Genomic DNA, 22,786 nt, shown 5'->3' on the forward strand with positions numbered 1-22,786 from the left:
ACACAATGCTAGTGTTTTAAAAGATTTATTCAACTGGAACATGAGCTGCCACAAGCGCACGAGGAAAAACATAACGTGTCTTCAAGTACAAACTTTGGCTTTCACAGGAAAAATCTCTCAAATGTTTTGTAAAAAGGTACTTTAAACTTAATCCAAAAACTGCTCTTCAAACAAATCTGTTCTCACACCTTATTGCAGCAGTTTCAATGGAATAAAGTGAATTCACATCTCAAGTGTTATAACCATGGTCAATTATGAATCTAAAAGTGTTATCTAGATCAATAAATTCTTGTCTATGACATAAAAAGATGATGATGTTGTTAGAAAGTGTCAGATTTTACACCAGAAAAAAACACCTGCAATCATTAATAATGGAGCCAAGCACCGCAGCAGTGGACAAAAGATATAACGAATATATAAATCATTTACAATAATTGACCAGCAGGGCACAGCCTAAGGTCTGGAACTCAGTTTGAAGAAAATAATTGGCAAAAAACATCCTCACTTCTTACTTGGTGTCCTAATGTTACATGTTACTTACAATTGGTTTGGTATTAAAAAAATCCAAGACTATTTGATGCAAATTTGTTTGAAAAAGTGATCAAACTTAGAATAACAGACATGCAACGTACTGTACATGACCTTGGAAAGATGGGTATTGTTTTAAGGAATCTAAAGAGAGCAGAGTAATGACTTAAGGCCATGGATTTCATGGAAAATCATGCCGGACGGAAACTGAAATTTCGATGTCTCGACCCCATTGGTGCTTGGCCCCTAATGAACAGAGCAGACAAACCTTAAATCCCAGTGAAATAATATTCCAGGCAATTAAAATGGCACAATTTTTTGGCTTTAACAATTTTACACATTCATGTACAAGATCGATGTATAATGTATCATTATGGAAACTAAAATTGACAGCAAGTATTGAAATCAACATTAAAGCAGTTACAATCTTTACCTTTAAAAGGTTCACAAACGTCATGCATTTTTGAATAAAGTGCATAGGCTCACAGATTCGATCAATCACACACTAAAGCAACAGCACAAATAGTAAAAAACACTACACTTGAATTGCATCTGAAATGCACTGGGAAAAATAAAAACACCACCATATTTTTGGCACTTTTGATTTTGTGTCTCTCTGAATTGATCAGTAGGAAAATGTCAAGTACGAAACATTAGTGAGAAGGCATTGCGATGACGTGCTGCTTTGGCTCGGCAGTGTTTGATTTGATTGCATTGCACGTGATAAAACATGTCTGCTCACCTTCCACGTGCCTTCTGACTAATAATCACATTTGATTTGGGCTGAAGTCTGTTAAAAATTTCCCTTCGAAAAATAGATGCATTGTTTTTTACATTCAACATCTCGGTTATTGCAGAAATGGCTGCGTCATGCCGCGACGCCCTCTGACGCGCTCCCATAATGCAGCACGTAATAGTCGTGGACGTACATCAGAACGGCGGTCGGCTGGCCGATGATCAGCGACATCCACACGGCTGCGTTCCCATAGTTTCCTCTCAAGAATCGGCCAACGAAATAGGCGAGTGGGATCTGAAACAGGAAGTAGAATGTGAAATGAGAAACAGCTCCATTTTATTTGATGTTCATAATGAAACTTTATTTTCTATAGTGGCTTGAAAGGAGCATCGGTTACGGTTTGGGATATATATATGGTGTTAAAACCTAAGATAAACAGTCTGGAGCCAGTTTGTGAAGTGCTTTGTATGCGAGCACAAGAACTTTAATATCAACTCTAAATTTAACCGGAAGAAAAAACAAAGAAATGTATTAGCCATCCATGATTTTATCTCAGAAATACAGTAGTCAACATTTGAAGTGGACCAAAAAAGTTAATCAAAATTGTCCTAAGACAAGAACGGGTATTGTTCAAAATTCATGTATAACTTTGATGAAACTTTGACTTCAAATGTTGATTACTGTACATTTAGTGAGCAATGAGACAGCCTCACTTTGACTGTGTTTACAATGAATGTATATCTGTGTGTCAAAAGCATAAAAATGATACTTAATAACTAGAATTGGCCAAGCGGAAATAAGTTTTAAAGTAAAAGGGTCCTAAGATTGAGCCTTGGGGGATGCCAGTAGTTACTGGTCCAATATCAGACCTGTATTCCCCTAAATCAACAAACTGTCAAACTGTCTGGTCAAATAAGATCTAAATAGATCTAAAACAGTGCAAAAAAATACCAAAAACAGTTTCAAGGTGATTAAGTAAAAGATGAGTTTAACAAGTATAATGTGGTATTTAAGACTGACCTGTAACATCATCCCCAGGAACGCCCAGAGCCGAAACATCTTTAGAGGAACGCTCACTAAATACTGGCAAAATTAAACAAAACATTGTCAGGACTATTAATACACAGGAAAAAAACATGACTGTAAACTGTAATGAAGCAATACAAGTGTGCAGTGAAACCTCATGGAAAAATGCAGACAGGAAGAACACGGCGACCTGAGCCGGTAGCTTTTTTACGCCTCTCACCAACATGGGCTTATAAAAGTGTCTAAAGGGAAACAGAGAATGAGAAATCAATGAACAGAAACACAAACTTTCCTCAGAACTGATTTTTGTCATGATATAAATGCAAAGGGGCAGCAAGAAAACCGCCTCTGGTGCACAAATAACAAGACAAATCCAATCATATTAACTGATAATCTCACCGTAGGCACCACTTGTGAACAGGAATGTTCCAATTCGACCAAAAGTAGGTAATCGTTTCAGAGTTCCTGCGAATATAAAGCTCTTTCTGTGAAATGGCATCCGCAAGCTATTTTACTTCTGTAATGTGATGCATCCAAGCATTCAATGATAATACCAGTAACACCAAAAGTAATGCAAGCCCATTCATAATAAAGATAACTATTACGATAACTACATTAGCATCTACACAAGCGGACGATGTTGTTGTGTTTATTCTAATCACATTATTTAACATTATAGGTATTGTTATCAACTTTGGTGTGAACAGGCCTTTACTTAAATGGGTTTTGATGTAAATGTAAATGTAAAACATACTTAAGTATGATAAGAGTAAACCAGCTCTGGATGGAGGAAGCCACTCACCACCAGTCTCGGTAAAACTCGCGGTCTCCGAACTGCATGAGCTCAGCTATGAAGTTCATAGAGGAGTGGAAATACCAATAGAAAAAGATGAGCCAGATAAAATGATTGGGCACCTGTAGAGGGACAGGGAGAAGGGGCGGGGCTTGTGCCATTAGACACTCTGAGGAGGAGGGGCCACAAACATGACATCAACAATAGCAACAGCAGCCGTTGTCGTGCAAAATTCAAGCCGCTTGGAATTCTGGATTCTGATTGGTCAATTGTGGTCAAATATTTTTGCCAAACTGTATATATATATATATATAGCACCTGCAAAAGTACTAGCAACAGAAGTCATAGCAACAGCATCATCCATGACATCAACAGCATCTGTTCAGTGTTTGCGTCTGTTTCTCGCCACACTTACAGCAAGTTTCAGCAGACGTTCAACTATTCTAGTGAAATCCATGTCCTGTTAAAAAAGAAAGATACTCATATGATTAATAAGTAGATAAAAATGATAAATAGATAAAGACTACATGCTAAAGAGTGATAACTGATATTAATATGCATTTTATGTATCTGCTACTGTATCATAATTTCATCTTACTTTTTGGCCATATAAATATCAGCATCTGCTCCAAATTGCTAATTTTTGCTCAGTTTGGGCCTCTGAATAAAGTGTTCTCGCTATATGCAAGTATTTCTGAATTTTTTTTCTTTTACATTTTGTCTAAATTTAGGTTCAATAAACTGATACATTTCAAAAAATGACATGTTTCTGACAATTATTTCATATGTCAGGCTTTACAGGGTTAAAACATTAAATTCAGATTCTACCTGAAAGGGTTTCATTGAGTTCTGAATCGTCGGAACCATCCACTATCAGAAGACAAAACAGAGTCATTAAAAACATCAGGTCATTTATATAAATCGCCTTGATTTACTGAGGAATTCTTTGCATACCTGCTGTATTAATCCAACTATTAGCTGCATTAAAAACAGCTGCAAGAAAGAAAGAAACATGCATGAAGTTCAAGAGGTTCTCCGGTTTGCTTCTGCTCTCATAAGCTTGATCTCACCATCTCAAGAAGTCGGCGCAGTAAGAAACGTTTCCGTATCCGTGGAGACCGCGGGAAATTCAGCTCGTAACACAGAGTTGGGACGAAAATGAAATAATAAATGTCTGTAAATAAATAAATAATGTACATTTTCATTACAAATGAACTGAAATTTATGGGTTTGTTTCTGCCATAAAGAAAGAAAAAAGTGAACTGTGATCTCACAATTTTCTCGCAATTTCAAGTTAAAGGAGAACTCCGGTCAATTTTAACATTGAGCTCATTTTTTTGTACATTTGGAGTGCTGTCAATACAGAGAACAACGACAGAAATCGGTGTTGCCTACACCATGTTATCCTCTTTTTAAAATTTGCACCCTGTTGACTTCAATGGGCCAAGTTTTAAACCTGCTTTTAGCCTCTTTACATCCTTGATGTGTCATTACAAGTGCACAGGTCATGTGAGTGATTCCTTCAGAGTGAACGCGAGTGAATCTGACTGCAGTAGATGTGAAAGATATGCATAGGTTATCACGCGCGTGAACTCGACAATCGACTACTGAGGACTTCGACCGAAAACAGGATGTAAATACAGGTATGTGCGCTGGCTTAAATAACATCATTTTTATTAATATCTTTCACATCTATTGCAGTCAGATTCACTCGCGTTCACTCTGAAGGAATCACTCACAATGGCTGGGCACTTGTAATGACACATCAAGGATGTTAAGAGGCTAAAAGCAGGTTTAGTACTTGCCCCATTGAAGTCAACAGGGTGCAAATTTTAAAAAGAGGATAACACGGTGTAGGCAACACCGATTTTTGTCGTTGTTCTCTGTACTGACAGCACTCCAAATGTACAAAAAAATGAGCTCAATGTTAAAATTGACCGGAGTTCTCCTTTAATGTGGAGCCCGGCACATGACATGTGAACTAAAATATCTATCTATCATGGCAACAAATTAGTTCTCTTGTTTTAGTAAATTGTGAGTGACCATGTTTTACTAATTCGTGGTCATGTTTTACTAATTCCTTCCCTCATTTTAAGTAAATTGTGTGTATGATATAATAATTCGTCTCGTTTTAATAAATCATGGCCACGTTGTACAGTACTTTTGATTGAACTAAAACAAGGGAAAGAATTTTGCCACAATTAAGTAAAACGAGCTGACATATTAGTAAATCATGGGAACGAATTAATTATATATTTTGTCCTGCATGCCATATGTGGGGCTCCGTAAGTTTATATCTCACAATTCAGACTTTTTTCTCCCAATTGTGAGATAAGTATAAACTCTCAATTGCCTTTTTTTATTTTGTTATTCTGCAGTGGAAAACAAGCAATTCCTCCATAACTGAGAGTTATTAAAGCATACCTCTCACAAAAATGCAACCTAGGGTCTTTTTGTGAATCTACCCGAGGCAAACTTTCGTTTAAAAGCATAATTAGGATGGAAACGCCACTTTTAAGTTTGACCGTATTTTCGTTTTCGGTCAAATTGCCTTTTGAATGGGAGTGATTGGGGCTCGACTATGATAGCATCAAAATCACTATTTTTAAAACTCTAAGAAGGCTCGACACAACATGAAACTGTACTGGAAGTATCACCAGCGGCTCTACACATGAACTCCAGCATTCAGAACATTGTGTGTGTACACAGAGTTTACTAGAAAGAAAGGTTTTGAACAACTCACTGTAGCGGCAAACTGCCGGCATGCGAATGCGAATGAACTGACTCTGAATTTTAGTATTGCTTCTTATATGAGGATCCTTTTTCAAATACAAGGTCAATATTGATTTTCACAAACGACAAAACAACAGATTATCCGTGATGGAACTGAGCTTTAGGAGCTTTCCATCTTTACTATCCTCCCTGTTACGTTGCATTCGGAGATCGATTATTTTTGACTGTCAAAATGCCGGCAGGCATTTCCCAGGTTGCATTTAGGCGAGAGTTACGCTTTAAACTCTCCATCAGCTTCAGTTTATGTAACGACTGAAGAGACTGACCTCTGTGCGTGAGGTTGCCCGGATAGGTCACGTGTGTGTATCCGGTTGTGCCGTTGGCTTTGTGCACAGACGGGCCTACAGGAGAAAGTTGAACATTAACACACACACACACACACACACACTATACGTTCAGATATTCTCTGCCAAGAGTCCAAGAACAACACAAACCCAATGACAGGACTCACTCATGCTGAAACTGAAAGACTTTAATGAATGTTGGCTTGACAGCATTTGAAGGTTAGTTTGAAGTTTTGCTGAAACTTCGATGCAAACCCAAACAATGCATTCATATGAATAATGATAAATTCATTGCTAAGCCAATGTTAACTCTAATGCATGCTATACTTGCATTGCATTAGGATTCGTGCATTGACACATTTCTATTGCGTATCTAGAAGCGTTTGCATTTATGCATAATGTGTTTCAGCAAAACCTGCCACTGATTTTTAAATTTTGCAAACTATAATGCAAATCAAAACAATGCATTCATATGAATACTGATAAATTCCCTGCTAAAGCCAGTGTTAACTCTAATGCTATACTTGCATTGCATTGGGATTCATTCAGTGACACACTTCTGAACACAGCAGTTGTGTATCTAGAAGTGTTTGCACTCATGCATAGAGTGTGTTTCAGAAAGCATGAGCTGATGGGGATGTGCTTGCTGTCAGGTGTGTGTTCTGATGAAGATGTCGCTTGTGTGTGTTCTGATGAAGATGTCGCTTGTGTGTGTTCTGATGAAGATGTCGCTTGTGTGTGTTCTGATGAAGATGTCGTTTGTGTGTGTTCTGATGAAGATGTGTGTGTTCTGATGAAGATGTCGTTTGTGTGTGTTCTGATGAAGATGTGTGTGTTCTGATGAAGATGTCGTTTGTGTGTGTTCTGATGAAGATGTGTGTGTTCTGATGAAGATGTGTGTGTTCTGATGATGTCGTCTGTGTGTGTTCTGATGAAGATGTGTGTGTTCTGATGAAGATGTGTGTGTTCTGATGATGTCGTCTGTGTGTGTTCTGATGAAGATGTCGCTTGTGTGTGTTCTGATGAAGATGTCGCTTGTGTGTGTTCTGATGAAGATGTCGCATGTGTGTGTTCTGATGAAGATGTCGCTTGTGTGTGTTCTGATGAAGATGTCGTTGTCTGACTCACAGGAGTGAGAGCGAGACAGGGTTCGGGCTTTGGCGTGTCTGATGTCTCGGCACCATTTGTTGACGTCTCTGTAGGAGTAAAGCTTCAGGAAGAGAACGGTGAAGACGCCCAACGCCACAACACCACCCACTGAAAAACACACACACAACGCCACACACATGCAAGAGAGGAGAATTTACACGCAAGAAAACATAATAAAGAACATAGCAAATAGTTGCTAAATGTAGTGATAGATTGTGGTTAGTAACGAATACTGTCAGACCGATATATTTCAACCGTGCCGATTTATCAGTCACTTGTTAAGAACAATATCCATGACTCATTTACTGTCATTAAATTGAATAATATATATATTATTATTATATATATATTAGACAAAGAAAACAAATGACTTAAATCAAAAAGCATAGTTTTCTACCGTGTCGTTATACGACTGCCGGTTAAAGGTGTCAGTATGAACATATGCACATAGATGGAGCGTGGACGGCGTTAGTGATACCTGGGGTCATAGAGGTCACGCGGAGAACGGTGACGGCGGGGAAAAATAAAAGTGCTGCAAGATTGATGGAATGAAGGAATGTTCCGGTTCCCTCTGAGATGGTGCCCTAAAAGTTCAATTAGATGACTTTATTAAAATGAACTTTGACTTTCAATAAACAATCACATTTTTTTCAGGTGAATCTCATGAAGAAATTTCTTAGGACATGTATATATATATATATACTGTATATATAAAATTACACACATATATTATAATTATTGTACATTTATAAATAAATAAATAATAAATGTGTTAAATGATATGTAAATGTTGTGAAAAAAAATCCCATTCTCATTACTGTAATGCAAAAAAAAAATTACAAAAAATTACAAAAAATTTAATATTTGTTATTTGTGTACACAGTAAAAATGAGGATGTAAATAAATGAAAGATTAGTGGAGTACATGTCACAAGAAAATTATAATTGAGTCATATACTGTATGTGTGTGTGTGTGTGTGTGTGTGTGTGTGTGTGTGTGTGTGTGTGTGTGTGAGTACTGTGTATATAGTATGTACTGTGTATATGTATGTACTGTGTGTGTGTGTGTGTGTGTGTGTGTGTGTGTGTGTGTGTGTGTGTGTGTGTGTGTGTGTGTGAGTACTGTGTATATAGTATGTACTGTGTATATGTATGTACTGTGTGTGTGTGTGTGTGTGTGAGAGTGTGTACTATGTATATAGTATGTACTGTGTATATGCATGTACTGTGTGTGTGTGTGTGTGTGTGTGAGTACTGTGTATATATGTACTGTGTATATGTATGTACTGTGTGTGTGTGTGTGTGTGTGTGTGTGTGTATACTGTGTATATAGTATGTACTGTGTATATGTATGTACTGTGTGTGTGTGTGTGTGTGTGTGTGTGTGTGTGTGTGTGTGTGTGTGTGAGAGTGTGTACTGTGTATATAGTATGTACTGTGTATATGTATGTACTGTGTGTGTGTGTGTGTGTGTGTGTGTGTGTGTGTGTGTGTGTGTGTACTGTGTATATAGTATGTACTGTGTATATGTATGTACTGTGTGTGTGTGTGTGTGTGTGTGTGTGTGTGTGTACTGTGTATATAGTATGTACTGTGTATATGCATGTACTGTGTGTGTGTGTGTGTGTGTGTGTGTGTGTGTGTGTGTGTGTGTGTGTGTGTGTGTGTGTCACAACATGTGACCTGGACATGTTGTCAGGTTTGTGAGACTCCATTCAGGTTTGTGTAATTGGTTATAATTGTAAGCCTCTCAGTAATCACACAGTTCATTCCCAGCATGCAACTCACCACGGATAGCTTTCTCTCCGTGTACAAAGCTGCCATTATAAACACGTTGGAAACTGAAAAAGAAAACAGATTAGACACGGCATATTGAACTGAGCATGCATGAAGAATTGACGTGAATTTTTAATGACACAACATTATGCATGACAGAAAGCATAAATGTGGTGTGAAATGATGTCTTCAGCATGAGCTCTGCACGTCTCTGCTGATGGTCCCTAAGCAACACAACACAAACCACACACACACACACTCATCATACCGATGATCAGGCACAGAGCCGGCCAGCTGTAGGGGTCCTTCAGGAAGAGAGAGACAAACTGGATGGGATCCACCAGAATGCCATATCTGAAGACAGGAGGGAAATGGAGCCTCACTGTGTTAGATAACATCATATCGTATCACGTATTCTGCATTATGTATATGTCAATTTCATGTAAGCATTAATCAACTAAATCAACTTAATTCATACAGTGCTGTCATTAAAAAAAATGTAGGAAAAGCATTACTTTTGCCATTGCTAATGCTGGTGTTTAGAATAAATATTTCATATAATTATTGTATTAATAATTGTCTGTATATATATATATATATACTGTATATATATATATAGTGGTCGACTGATACATCGCCAAGGCCGATATCTAGATTCAGCATTTTTTTATTCAGCATATTTTTAACAATTTCTTTATTTCTGAAAAATACTATAATAGGTTACATAATTAAAAAAGTTGCAAACTAAAGTATAAATCTGTTTATTTTACAGATTTATTTTTTTATCAAGTTCAGTTAATTTTTTTAATATTCATTTTCAAATTTTTTATTTTTAATTCAATAAATATTATGTAAAATAAATATAAACTTAATTTCAGCAATTGTTATGAATGTGTTTTTGCTATCGTTAAATTAAATAGTGTGATATCATATATATCGTATTTATATCAGCCATAGGTCAAATATAATATTGTAATGTTTAAAGCTCTAATAAGATAATCAATTATAATAAGCTTAAATTTATTGAAAAAACTGTTTTTTTTATGTACTGTAATTTGCTACTGATGTTTGTTAGGGAAAGTGTCACAATGACTTTTGCTGGTTAGTGATTTGAACAAATCTTCCTATAGTGAGACTGGGCTGAAAATCCCAAAGCCAAAGCTCATGTTTTCAACACCTGGTGGAAGCGACCAATAAACTGGAGAGTTTCCATTTCTCCAGGGGACGGCCCTGCGATTACGCTACTGTATTCTGCTTTGGATGAAAGTGTTTGCTTAATGACGAGAAACAAAAGACATGCATTTAGTTCCCGCCGGGCATAGTCATTATCTGTCTTATTCAGATGTTTCAGCTGGATCATTAGCCAGAAATTAGAGAGTCACTGAGCATGAGAAATCAAATTACCATAGCCGACTTATTATGAATTAGACAACAAATGATGTTAATGATATACTTACTTTATAAGGTTCTCCAGGACCAGCCGTGCATTGGACAAAACCTGGAAACAGAAACAAATAAAGCAATTTAATGCATTTAAACGCGGTTCATTTGTATCAAACCCCTGCAGGCAAAACAAGAGTTACACTTCTTCTTTCAATTGGGATGGGATCTGAGGTTTAACACTGAAAATAAGATGATTCAGATGCTTTTCGCCACATCCTTGTATATTTTATGTATTCGTTTTGCAATGAAACCTTGTCTCTTATCTCACAATTCAAACTTTATAACTCACAATTGCGAGTGTGAGTTATAAAGAGAAGAGAGAATTATTTCTCACAATTCTGTGGAAAAAAAAGTGATAATTGTGAGAAATAAATTAAAAATTGCATTGCGACTAATAAACTCAGAACTGCGAGAAAAAAAATCTGAATTGTGAGTTATAAACTCAGAATTGCGAGAAAAAAGTCATAATTGCGAGTTCTAAACTCAGAATTGCGAGAAAAAAGACATAATTGCGAGTTATAAATTCAGAATTGCGAGAAAAAAGTAATAATTGCGAGTTATAAACTCAGAATTGCGAGAAAAAAGTAATAATTGCGAGTTATAGACTCAGAATTGCGAGAAAATCTTTCTATTTTAGAGTACAAACACATGATAAACATCAGAGTAGATTCACATCCAAAATCATTTTTTGTTGTTGTAATATCCAAGCAGAAATGTTTTAGCGATGTATTTCAGATGAGAAAATTAGAAGCTTGTTTCTGCCACAGAAAAAAAGAAGAAAAAAACAGATGTTTGTGAGGTATAAACAATTCTGACATTTTTCTCTCGATTCCGAGTTTGTAAATCACAATTATTACTTTTTTCTCGCTACTCCAGAGTTTATTAATCGCAATTATTACTTTTTTCTCGCTATTCCAGAGTTTATTAATCGCAATTATTACTTTTTTCTCGCTATTTCAGAGTTTATAACTCGCAATTATGACTTTTTTCTCGCAATTCTGAGTTTATTACTAGCAATTATGACTTTTTCTCACAATTCTGAGTTTATAACTCACAATTATGACTTTTTCCTTGCAATTATGACATTTTTCTCGCAATTCTGAGTTTATAACTCGCAATTATGACATTTTTCTCGCAATTCTGAGTTTATAACTCACAATTATGACTTTTTTCTCGCAATGCTGAGTTTAAAACTCGCAATTATGACTTTTTTCTCGCAATTCTGAGTTTATAACTCGCAATTATGACTTTTTTCTCGCAATTCTTAGTTTATAACTCGCAATTATGACTTTTTTCTCACAATTCTTAGTTTATAACTAGCAATTATGACTTTTTCTCACAATTCTAAGTTTATAACTCACAATTATGACTTTTTCCTTGCAATTCTGAGTTTATAACTCACAATTATGACTTTTTTCTCACAATTCTGAGTTTATAACTCGCAATTATGACTTTTTTCTCGCAATTCTTAGTTTATAACTCGCAATTATGACTTTTTTCTCGCAATTCTGAGTTTATAACTCGCAATTTTGACTTTTTCTCACAATTCTGAGTTTATAACTCGCAATTATGACTTTTTTCTCGCAATTATGACATTTTTCTCACAATTCTGATTTTATAACTCGCAATTATTATTATTTTTTATTTTATTTTTTTTTATCCTTTATTTTACCAGGATAGTCCCATTGAGATATAAAATCTCTTCTTCCAGGGAGTCCTGGCCAAAATGGCAGCACAGAAAGTTTCACATAAACAACATACAAACATAAAACTCAGAATCTTTCATAAAATGTTGTCCAGCACTCAAAATAACAACACAAGCTACTTAACCAAACATACACACGTTTCCCTTAAATTGGTCAATAAGAGATTTTTAAAAACTTTTAAAGAGGGGAGTGCTTCTATCATTATTATACTCTGCAGCTCATTCCACAACCAGGGAGCATAGGAAGAGAAGGCAGTTTTACCAAGCTCTGAACGTACTCTAGGAACCTTTAAAAGCAATTTAGCACTAGATCTAGTGCTATAAGTACAGGTGTAATACGATAAAAGATGACAGATATAAATTGGTAGTTTTCCTAACAATGCCTTAGCAATAAACATCAACATGTGTATTTTTCTCCTTTGAAACAAAGAAGTCCAACCCACCAATTCGTACAAGGTACAATGATGAGTGCGTGAAGAGGCACTTGTCACAAAGCGCAGGGCAGCATGGTATACACAATCTAGCTTTTTTAGAGAAGATGAACTTGCATGCATATAAATCACATCACCGTAATCTAATACGGAGAGGAAACAACTTTGAATAATTCTCTTTCTTGCTTCAAAAGGAAAACATTTCTTTAAACGAAAGAGGAAACCCAGTTTTGGTCTAAGCTTTTTCAAGAGATTTTCAATATGTACATTAAAACCTAATTTTTCATCTAGCCATATGCCTAAGTATTTATAACAATGTACTCTTTCTATACAGTCCCCTTCTAAAGTTAAAATCGGGCAATCTGTTTTAATGGAACCACGAGTGAAAAGCATATAATTTGTTTTTTGTGTGTTTAAAACCAATTTCAAATTTGACAATGACAATTGCAAAGACCGAAAAGAATCTTGCAGAAACTCTATGGCTTGGTTCAAAGAATGTGCTACTGTGTAAATGATTGTGTCATCAGCATATAGATGAATTCTAGCTGGAGTTATCCCACAACCTATGTCATTGATATAAATAGAAAATAAAATTGGTGCTAAAACAGAACCCTGTGGGACACCTTTTTTAATTGTTTGTTCTGCTGATATAACATTTTCAACTGAGACACATTGAGTTCTTTCAAATAAGTAATTATTAAACCAATTTAGAGCTGTTTCACTAAAACCCACACAACTAAGTCTCTGCAACAGTAGTTTATGATCTACAGAATCAAATGCTTTGGAGAGATCTACAAATAAAGCTGCACAATGCTGTTTACTATCCAAACATTTAATAATATCATTAGTGACCAGCATGGCTGCAGTTATAGTACTGTGACCTGATCTAAAGCCTGATTGAAATTCATTTAAAATTTTATTTTCAGTTATAAACTGTTTTACTTGATCATTTATAAAAGATTCAAATACTTTTGCCATCACTGACAACCTTGAAATCGGACGGTAATTATTCATCTCAGATGGATCACCACCTTTCAACAAAGGTAGAATCATAGCTGATTTCCATGCACGAGGAATAACATTTGATTTTAAACTTAAATTTAAAATTGAAGTGATGGGCTCTGTTATAAGATCTGCAGCAATTTTAAAAAAATAAGGCTCTATTTTATCAGATCCCGCTGATTTTTTACAATCCAAATTTGATAAGGCTTTATAAACTTGTGTAGCTGAGATAGGAGTAAAAGTGAACAGCTGAGGACAACACAAAACGTTTGCCACATTGCCTTGATTATGCTCCTTTAAATTACTAAAATCTGTAGTTAAGTCAGCATTAATAAAATGGTTATTAAAAGCTTTTACAATATTTTCTTTGTCCCGTATTACCCTCTCATTTATTTTTAAACAGTCCGGCAGACGGGTGGAGGTTTTTTTACCACCAATTGATTGGGTCAACTTCCAGAAATTATGACTTTTCTCTCGCAATTATGACATTTTTCTCGCAATTCTGAGTTTATAACTCGCAATTTTGACTTTTTTCTCGCAATTATGACATTTTTCTCGCAATTCTGAGTTTATAACTCGTAATTTTGACTTTTTCTCGCAATTCTGAGTTTATAACTCGCAATTTTGACTTTTTTCTCGCAATTATGACATTTTTCTCGCAATTCTGAGTTTATAACTCGTAATTTTGACTTTTTCTCGCAATTCTGATTTTATAACTCGCAATTATGAGTTCTCTCCAATGATTATATTGTATCTACCATACTACTGTTTTTGAAAACTGTCACTAGCGTAGCAAAGTCTGCAGCACAACACCATAAACAACCTCAGATAAACACATCTGACCTCTGACCCTTGACCACAGTCTCCATGCTGTCGTTTCTGCACTGTTAGCTGGACCCACACAGACTACTGAAAATAAACTTGTTTTGAATGTTAAACCAGCTTTTTTAAAACTAAATTTGTTTGGTCATTGCATTTATTAAAAGCAAATTTTTAATCAAGACTAAAGGCCTGAAGACTTTGAACCACTTATAAGCGATGATTTACGACAGTTTGCTGGAAGACTTTCTCATTCCAAAGGCCATTTGATTAGATTTGCGTTGGGAAATCTGCCAGACTCAACCCTGACCTCGTTCAAAGAGGATTGCTAATTGATTTGCACATAGATCCATGCTAACTGCTTAAAGGCTGTGGGACGTCGGTTTAATGACACACACACACACACACACACACACACACACACACACACACACACACCTAATATACAACGCTGCTGTATAAGAACTGAACTGAGCTGGACGGTGACATAATTTCTGGCTTTAGATGAAACGAACTAATTTAATAATTGATGTAACTAAATTAATAACTGAAATAAAAAACGATTTCTCTCTGGAGAAACTCAATGAGAGTTTGACACTGTTGCGCTCCATCAATTTTCTCCAGCAGAAATCTCTCAAAAGCAGCCGCCTTTATCCTTGACTTTCATAATTATCCATTCGTGGATTCAAAGCATTTTAGGATACAGCATGGGAATATGGTAAAAAAAAGACGAGGTGAAATCTCAATCCCACAGAGAACGTCAATGCAATCGCGTTTCAAAGCGAGGATTAATACTGCTTTCAGAACTGTGATTTGCTTTCCGCGGCTTTGAAGATGCTGCTCCATTTCCTCGCGGTTCAGGGTGAAATAGATGTTTATTTTTAGAGGACGCGTGACATTTCTGAGCGTTCATTAAAGTAATCCCCGGATGTGTTGGACTTTTCATTACTGCAGAGAAGAGAAACTTTAAGACTTCGACAGACTGGATATGACTTGAAGGACAGCTTGTCTTTTGATTGACAGATCATCAAGTCTGACTGATACATCCTCAGCATATTAAATGTCACAGTCATTGACACTGTATTTATAGGCTGGCAGGCTCTGTTAGTGGGTCAAAGGTCACTCGAGGACACACAAAGGTCTGAGCAATACAGTTTCCAAACTCCAGTGAGATTTATTGTATGCAACTGCTATTATGATATTGCCAAGGTTCATGTTCAATGAACAGTGTCGTTATTGTTAATTAAAACTAAAACTATTAACATTCGCTAATTAAAATATAATATTTTATGGAAAACCTTTTTTAAGTCTAAGTTTTTAATATAACATTATATTTTATTACAGCTTTGTTTCAATGATCAAAAACGTTTTTAATAGTTTTGGTAATTTTAGTTGATCAAGTTAAACTTAAAAAACTACTAAAATACTAAAACTATTAAAAACATTTTTGATCATTAAAACAAAGCTGTCATAAAATATAATGTTATATTAAAAACTTAAGCTTAACAAACATTACAAACATAAGCTTAAACGTTTGAAAAACTGTTGTTTTTAATATAATATAATATATAATGATAATACAGCTTTGTTTCAGAAATGTTTTTATTAGTTTTAGTAATTTTAGTAAATTTAAATAAAACTAAAACTAAAGCAATTAAAAATCATTTTTGGTAATTCAAATAAAATATTAATATTAAATATTTAAAAACTTAAACCTAAAAAAAAAAAAATTAAAATAAATAAAAAAAAGTGTCCCTGGCAAACAAAATTACTAAAACTAAAATACAAATAAATTAATATTATAATAATATATACAAATATTATACAATATACTGAAATAAAACATAATTAGTAGATGAAAAAAAATTACATTTAAATGATGCATGGGCAAATAATTGAAATAAGTTCATTAAATAAGTTAAAGTACTGAAATTACTAAAACTGAAATAAAAATAAACTAAAGCTAAATAGACATTTTTTTTAATTTACAACAAAAGCACACAACACAACAAAACTACTAACTAAAGCTACAATTAAAATGAAAATACTCAAATAAAAGCTAATTCAAAATATAAAAAACTATAAAATTTTATAATAAATAATAGTAAATAAATAATACTAAAATAACACTGCCAATAAAACAAGCATGGACATTTTTGTCAGTGTTGCTCAGCAAACGAGTCTGAGGTCTCTTTGTCGACATGAGATGAATGCATTAAATCTCAAACAGCGACTGGATGATGCCATGCTGCTTCTCTGGAGAGAGAGAGAGAGCGGAGGAACAGACTCCCTCTGGGTTTGATGTGGTAACGCAAGGGAATCGAGCCTGTCACAACATCTCCAGCTAAACTCCAGTCACTGAAGAAATCAGATTCTGGAATAAGTAATAGGCCTGGCATTGTGTTGCATGTCATATGATTATCTGAGACCGGAGCCGAGGATAAAGGTCAAATTCTTACTCAATTCAATCCCACTGAGTTCACAAAAGACCGGAATGAACTTGACGCGTGTGACCGCGATGAAGGGCGAACAGTCTTCACCATTCTGGCAAAGGCATGGTGATTTACTAGATGTTTCCTTCTCGATTATCCAGATCATCTGAGGGCGAACAGGTGGAAAGACTCCAGCAGAAGAGCGGACGGAAATAACCGATGTGATCAGACCAAAGACATCACCGGCCAGCAGTGTGTCATTATTTATGTTCAGGTAACAGCGAGGGCCTAAACATAGACACAGATAGCCTACACTGATCTTACACCAGGGCCGGAGTGGGGCCACTTTTCAGCCCGGGAGTTTCAGGCCCAAGACCGGCCCACTTTTTCCATGGTGGAATTCCAAATTAGCACTTTTTCCAAATTGGATAAATGAAGCAACAGTTCAGCTCTTACTATTGTGTAGTTTACTAATACCATGGTTCAACAAATAATGTAAAGGTTAAATAATAATTCACTTAGACTTTATAAGAAGCAATTGCGACTTTGTTTCACACAATTCTGACTTTATATTTCGCAATTCTGACTTTATTTCACGCAATTCTGACTTTATATGTCGCAATTCTAACTTTATAACACGCAATTGCGACTTTATTGGCCAGTTTCACAGACAAGGCTTAAGCCTAGTCCCAGACTAAAATGCATGTTTGAGCTGTTTTAACTGAAAGCAACATGCACTAACATACATCTTAACATCTTAAAATATGTCAGTGCCATAGTTTTCTCTCAGAATTCAAACAAGTAATGTTTTTTTCAAAGGCACGTTTATAAAAGCTACTTAAATGTCCTAATTTAACTAAGGCCTAATCCTAGCTTAATCTAAACTCTGTTTGTGAAACCAGGCCTATATCACGCAATTCTGACTTTATATCTCGCAATTCTGACTTTATATCACGCAATTCTGACTTTATATCTCGCAATTCTGACTTTATATCTCGCAATTCTGACTTTATAACACGCAATTCTGACTTTATATCTCGCAATTCTGACTTTATAACACGCAATTCTGACTTTATAACACGCAATTGCAACTTTATTTCAGGCAATTCTGACTTTATATCACGCAATTCTGACTTTATATCTCGCAATTCTGACTTTATAACACGCAATTCTGACTTTATATCTCGCAATTCTGACTTTATAACACGCAATTCTGACTTTATAACACGCAATTGCAACTTTATTTCAGGCAATTCTGACTTTATATGTCGCAATTCTGACTTTATAACACGCAATTGAGACTTTATTTCACGCAATTCTGACTTTATATGTAAGATGTAAACTCGCAATTGTGAGATAAAAAGTCACAATTATCTTTTAAAATGTTTTATTCTGTGGCGGAAACAAGCTTCCATACTTCCTGGCCTCTTCCTCCCATCCTAACTAACGTGACATTGAAATGTGAAAAAAATAAATAAAAAATTTCCTCGACCGGCCCAAAAGTGAAGCGGCCCACCGGGATTTCTCCCGATTCTCCCGATTACCCACTCCGGGCCTGTCTTACACAGTCTTATGCCTGGTTCAGATTACACGATTTTAGCCAGATTTTTGGCACGATCCGTTTGACGTAGGGTGTCGTGGGGAGCGAGAGTGTGAGCGAGCGTGTGTGTGTGTGTGTGTGTGTGTGTGTGAGACGGCACGCGATGACTGGTCGGGAAGCAACGTGTAGTCTGACATGTTTCTTGTCCAAAACATTAGCCTACATGATTTTAGGAGTCAAAATCGTGTATTCTGACACAGTGACTATCGTAACAGACAAAAAAAAAAAATCGTGTAATCTGAACCAGGCATAAAGTTTCTCCGAAACCATATGTTTTTCAATGAATAAAGACTTACATTTCCACCTGTTCTTCACATAAACCTATCATATGACTTTAGAGGACTGAAGTTGTATGAATTCATGGTGCTTTTTGGAGACAAAAAACATGGATATTTTATGGACATGTGCATTTAATTTAGTTTCGATTCGATTTTGGCTTTCAGTGATAATGAGAACAGAAAAATGTAGAAAATGGAGATCCTTTACTTTACAGCAGTGCGCCCACACTTGACGTGTATTCACATAAACTGTAAGTTATGTCTAAAGTGATGAAAAGCAGCTGGGAGAGAATGGGATGTGTGTCAGTATATTCGGTCTGTGCATTAGCTCTTAAAGCGACAGTAAGCAGATAATCATGTTAAAGGATTAGTTCACTTCAGAATTAAAATGTCCTGATAATTTACTCTCCCCCACGTCATCCAAGATGTTCATGTCTTTCTTTCTTCAGTCATAAAGAAATTAAGGTTTTTGAGGAAAACATTCCAGGATTTTTCTCCATATAGTGGACTTCAATGGGGTCCAACAGTTTGAAGGTCCAAATCGCAGTTTCAATGCAGCTTCAAAGTCTCGACGCGAGGAATAAGGGTCTTCTCAAGACAAACCATCAGTCATTTTATTAAAAAAACAAACATTTATATACTTTTTAACCACAAATGCTCATCTTGCACGTCAACGACTTCACACATATAGGCGGTAATCTGATGTAGGGCGAAAAACTCTCATCTCATCCTTTTATTTATTTATTTATTTATTTTTGTAAAGGGCGTTTGACTCAGTCTTTGCACATTAAATTACTTTTTTTTTTTGTTGCACTTTGTCAAAATCACTCAATGCTCATAACTGAATAACTTTCGTAGCTTTAATGAGAATCAATATATTTAATGTGATTTGTGTCATAATTAGGACGTGAGTTGGCGTGTGAGTGCCAGTGTCTGTGTAAACTCACCAGCATGACCACACACCAGTTGAGGATCCCTCTGTAGTTGCTGTATCCGCTATCGGAGCTGAGCAGCGACTCCTGCAGCTTGTGGCAGCTGAAGACACAGGTCATATTATTTTAAACAGATCATATTATGCTCTTTTACAAAGTCCTGATTTTGTCTTTGGGCTCTACGAGAACAGGTTCTCAAGCTTGAATCTGATTGGTTGACGAACGTTAAGGTGTTCAGTTATTTTCAGGGAAATGCATGGCTAAAGTTGATCCAGGCTGGTCTTGATCGCATTACATGTCCGAATCACTTCACCACATGATTTCAGTTATTTCAATGGTCCTGCAACAGCAAAAGAACCAAAACACACAAAGACACCGACCAAGCAAATAAATATAGTGAACAGTAGGATCAAAACGAAAAATTATTTCCATGTTTTTTTTTTACGTTTTATTATTTTAAAAGCTATTATTTTTTATTACTCTCTTTCTCCTACTCAAACGCGCACACACACACACACACACACACACACACACACACACACACACACACACACACACACACACACACACAGTACGGACACACACTCGCACAGAAAGGTGTTGTCAGCGCTGCTCTGGCAACTTAAAAGGTACATGACATTTCTCACTAGCGAGGAAATAACGGCGCTGTTCTTGAAGCAGATAAACTTGCAGTTTTGCTATTAGTAGAGACGCTGCTGCCGAACAATGTCTCTCTCTCTCTCTCTCTCTCTCTCTCATAACTACATTAATAACTGCATTAATCTGCTATCAATATCTCAAGGGGGATGGGATGCGTAAGAAATTAATCCTACACACGTTTTAAGGACAAAAACCTGAAAAATGTTGAAATACATCTTCTGAACGATGTTGAGGCGTGGTAACCATAGTATAAGCAGAATAATTGACTCCGGTCTGTTGAATTCTTAGTGCTTCGCGTTGTGGCCGCATTACCACCTCAAATGTGCATTATTTTCTAATAATTCAACAGCCCGTTCCTGACTCTATGAAGCCCCTCCTTCTGAAAAGCACACTGTGCTCTGATTGGTCGGCTGGACTAGTGTGTTGTGATTGGTCGAGCGCTTCGAGCGTGTTTGGGAAATGTCCCGCCCCTTACCATAACCGCCAGTTTATACACACTACTAGCTAACTCAACCAGGCCCCGCCCCTTTATTCTGCGTGTTAATTATTTAAATGAGGAATATTGTGACGTGTTCGTTCCCGGAAGAAACTCAAGACTACAATGGAGGCGTTTCAGGGAGTTCAGAAACACTCTGATATAGAGAAGAACTCCCGCTGGAGGGACTTTCAGAGCTTTTTCATGCTCGAACAGAAACATTACACACTAAAGAAAGGAGAAAAGCATAATAGGAGCCCTTTAAAGAAAAGCAGTTCTGAGAAAAGATCCGGCAGCATTTGAGTGCATTTATCATTCGAAAATGCAATGACATCCAGAAATTGTTCTGTTGTAACTGAAGTGTCCATTGACTGAGTTTTTACGACAGATTGAGGCGATGTAGAAATCAGTGATGAAACGCCCTAGAGTTTGAGCAATCTCACTCCTACAGGAAGAGAGCTCTTAATGTGTGCGAGTTAGAAAGGGTTGGTTGCTAAAGTTATTAAGGTCATGTTGATCTTATCAGTGACAGTTTTATCAATAATTGTGACAACAGCTCAATGAATGGCTCGACCTTCACACCTGAAGAGCTCTGTATCTTGTATCCTCTTGTATCTGGGCTGGTTAGGGTTAAACTACTATAGTTAATTACATAGCTTTTGCAGTGTACTGTATGTATTCTGAGTATACTATGATTTAAAGATTCGTTGAAACACCAGGACCACCGACTACATTTGGCAAAATGAGATCACTATAGAACCAGAAAACATTATATTGTCACATCACTATATTAAAAAGCAGTATGTTAGCATTATGTTGCATGGAAAGAAGAACCAGCGCTTCCATTCTCTGTTTAGGAGATATGAACAGAGAATGACAATCTACTGTGATTTGACAGTGACATTCAAATATAAAAATATATATGTTATAAAATATGTTATATATATATATATATATATATATATATATATATATATATATATATATATATATACACTGTAAATGAAAAATGATTGGATCAATAAATTATGACAACATATGTTTTTACATTGCTTTAACTCTTTAATAAGTTATACAAGTTGCAAGTTCATTGTGCTTAAAAATGTAAGGCAGCAACTTTAATACAGTTTAATACAGTAATACATTTAATCATTCGAAAATGACATCCAGAAATGTTTGTAGCTGGAGTGTCCAAATACTTTTTGGGTCCTCTGTAGACCTTTATATCAAACCAAGAAGGAAATTTAGTATGCCATGTGTATGTAGGCTACATACTGTATGAATAGGCCTATACATGTCTGTTTATATGTGTATGTTATCGACCCGTGTACAAGCATATCTCTCTCGCTATCCAGACAGACAGACGCTGCACATATCAAGTCAAAACATAATACTTCAATAGCATCTTTTACCTGAACGTGTCATCTCCAGCATCGCTGTGATTCTTCTGTTTACTCGCGGATGTGTCGTGTCTCGGCTCTTTCTCCTTCACCTGCCCGCTGAGAGTCTCTGTTGCGCCGCTGCGCTTCGCGTGAGCCGCCGCGTCTCCGGAGATCGTGGTTCTCCGTCTGTGCTTTGCCGAACCCCTCTCGCTTCTGTCGCCCATGTTCGCGATTATAGTGGAACAAACAGACACATTGTTCCTCTCATGTTCTTCACGTTTGATATCACGCTGAAGCGAAAAGGACGCGGCGCGTCAAGCCATCCGCGCTGCGCAAACGTTGCGCAATGAGCGCGGTGACACCCTGATGCACCATGGCATACTTCACTCAGTCATAAAGCCACTGATTACACTGTTTTTACAGCCATCTACAGGATTTGACAAATATCATAAAACACATTTGCTCTCAAGCGGTGAGAGACTTTGTATTGATCTATTGGTGACATATGAATATCATGATAATAAAACAAGGATATAGATAACC

General features: G+C 36.2%; 1 protein-coding gene across 1 annotated transcript; it reads right to left on the reverse strand.

The window, feature by feature from the left end:
- Nucleotides 1–12: 12 nt before the first annotated feature.
- dgat1a (diacylglycerol O-acyltransferase 1a) lies at nucleotides 13–22,630 on the reverse strand. The gene is made up of 17 exons (XM_079879779.1): nucleotides 22,274–22,630; nucleotides 19,742–19,829; nucleotides 10,542–10,582; nucleotides 9,353–9,438; nucleotides 9,097–9,149; nucleotides 7,788–7,893; nucleotides 7,289–7,417; nucleotides 6,143–6,217; nucleotides 4,154–4,257; nucleotides 4,038–4,076; nucleotides 3,912–3,953; nucleotides 3,499–3,543; nucleotides 3,093–3,205; nucleotides 2,690–2,755; nucleotides 2,445–2,532; nucleotides 2,285–2,347; nucleotides 13–1,558 (listed from the first exon to the last, which is right to left on the reverse strand). The coding sequence occupies exons 1-17, from the start codon at nucleotides 22,465–22,467 to the stop codon at nucleotides 1,397–1,399; spliced, it is 1,494 nt and encodes a 497-aa protein (XP_079735905.1). The 5' UTR covers nucleotides 22,468–22,630; the 3' UTR covers nucleotides 13–1,396.
- Between the last annotated feature and the right edge of the window lie 156 nt (nucleotides 22,631–22,786).

Source organism: Squalius cephalus (assembly GCF_949319135.1).
Source record: "Squalius cephalus genome assembly, chromosome: 8".
Taxonomy (NCBI): domain Eukaryota; kingdom Metazoa; phylum Chordata; class Actinopteri; order Cypriniformes; family Leuciscidae; genus Squalius; species Squalius cephalus.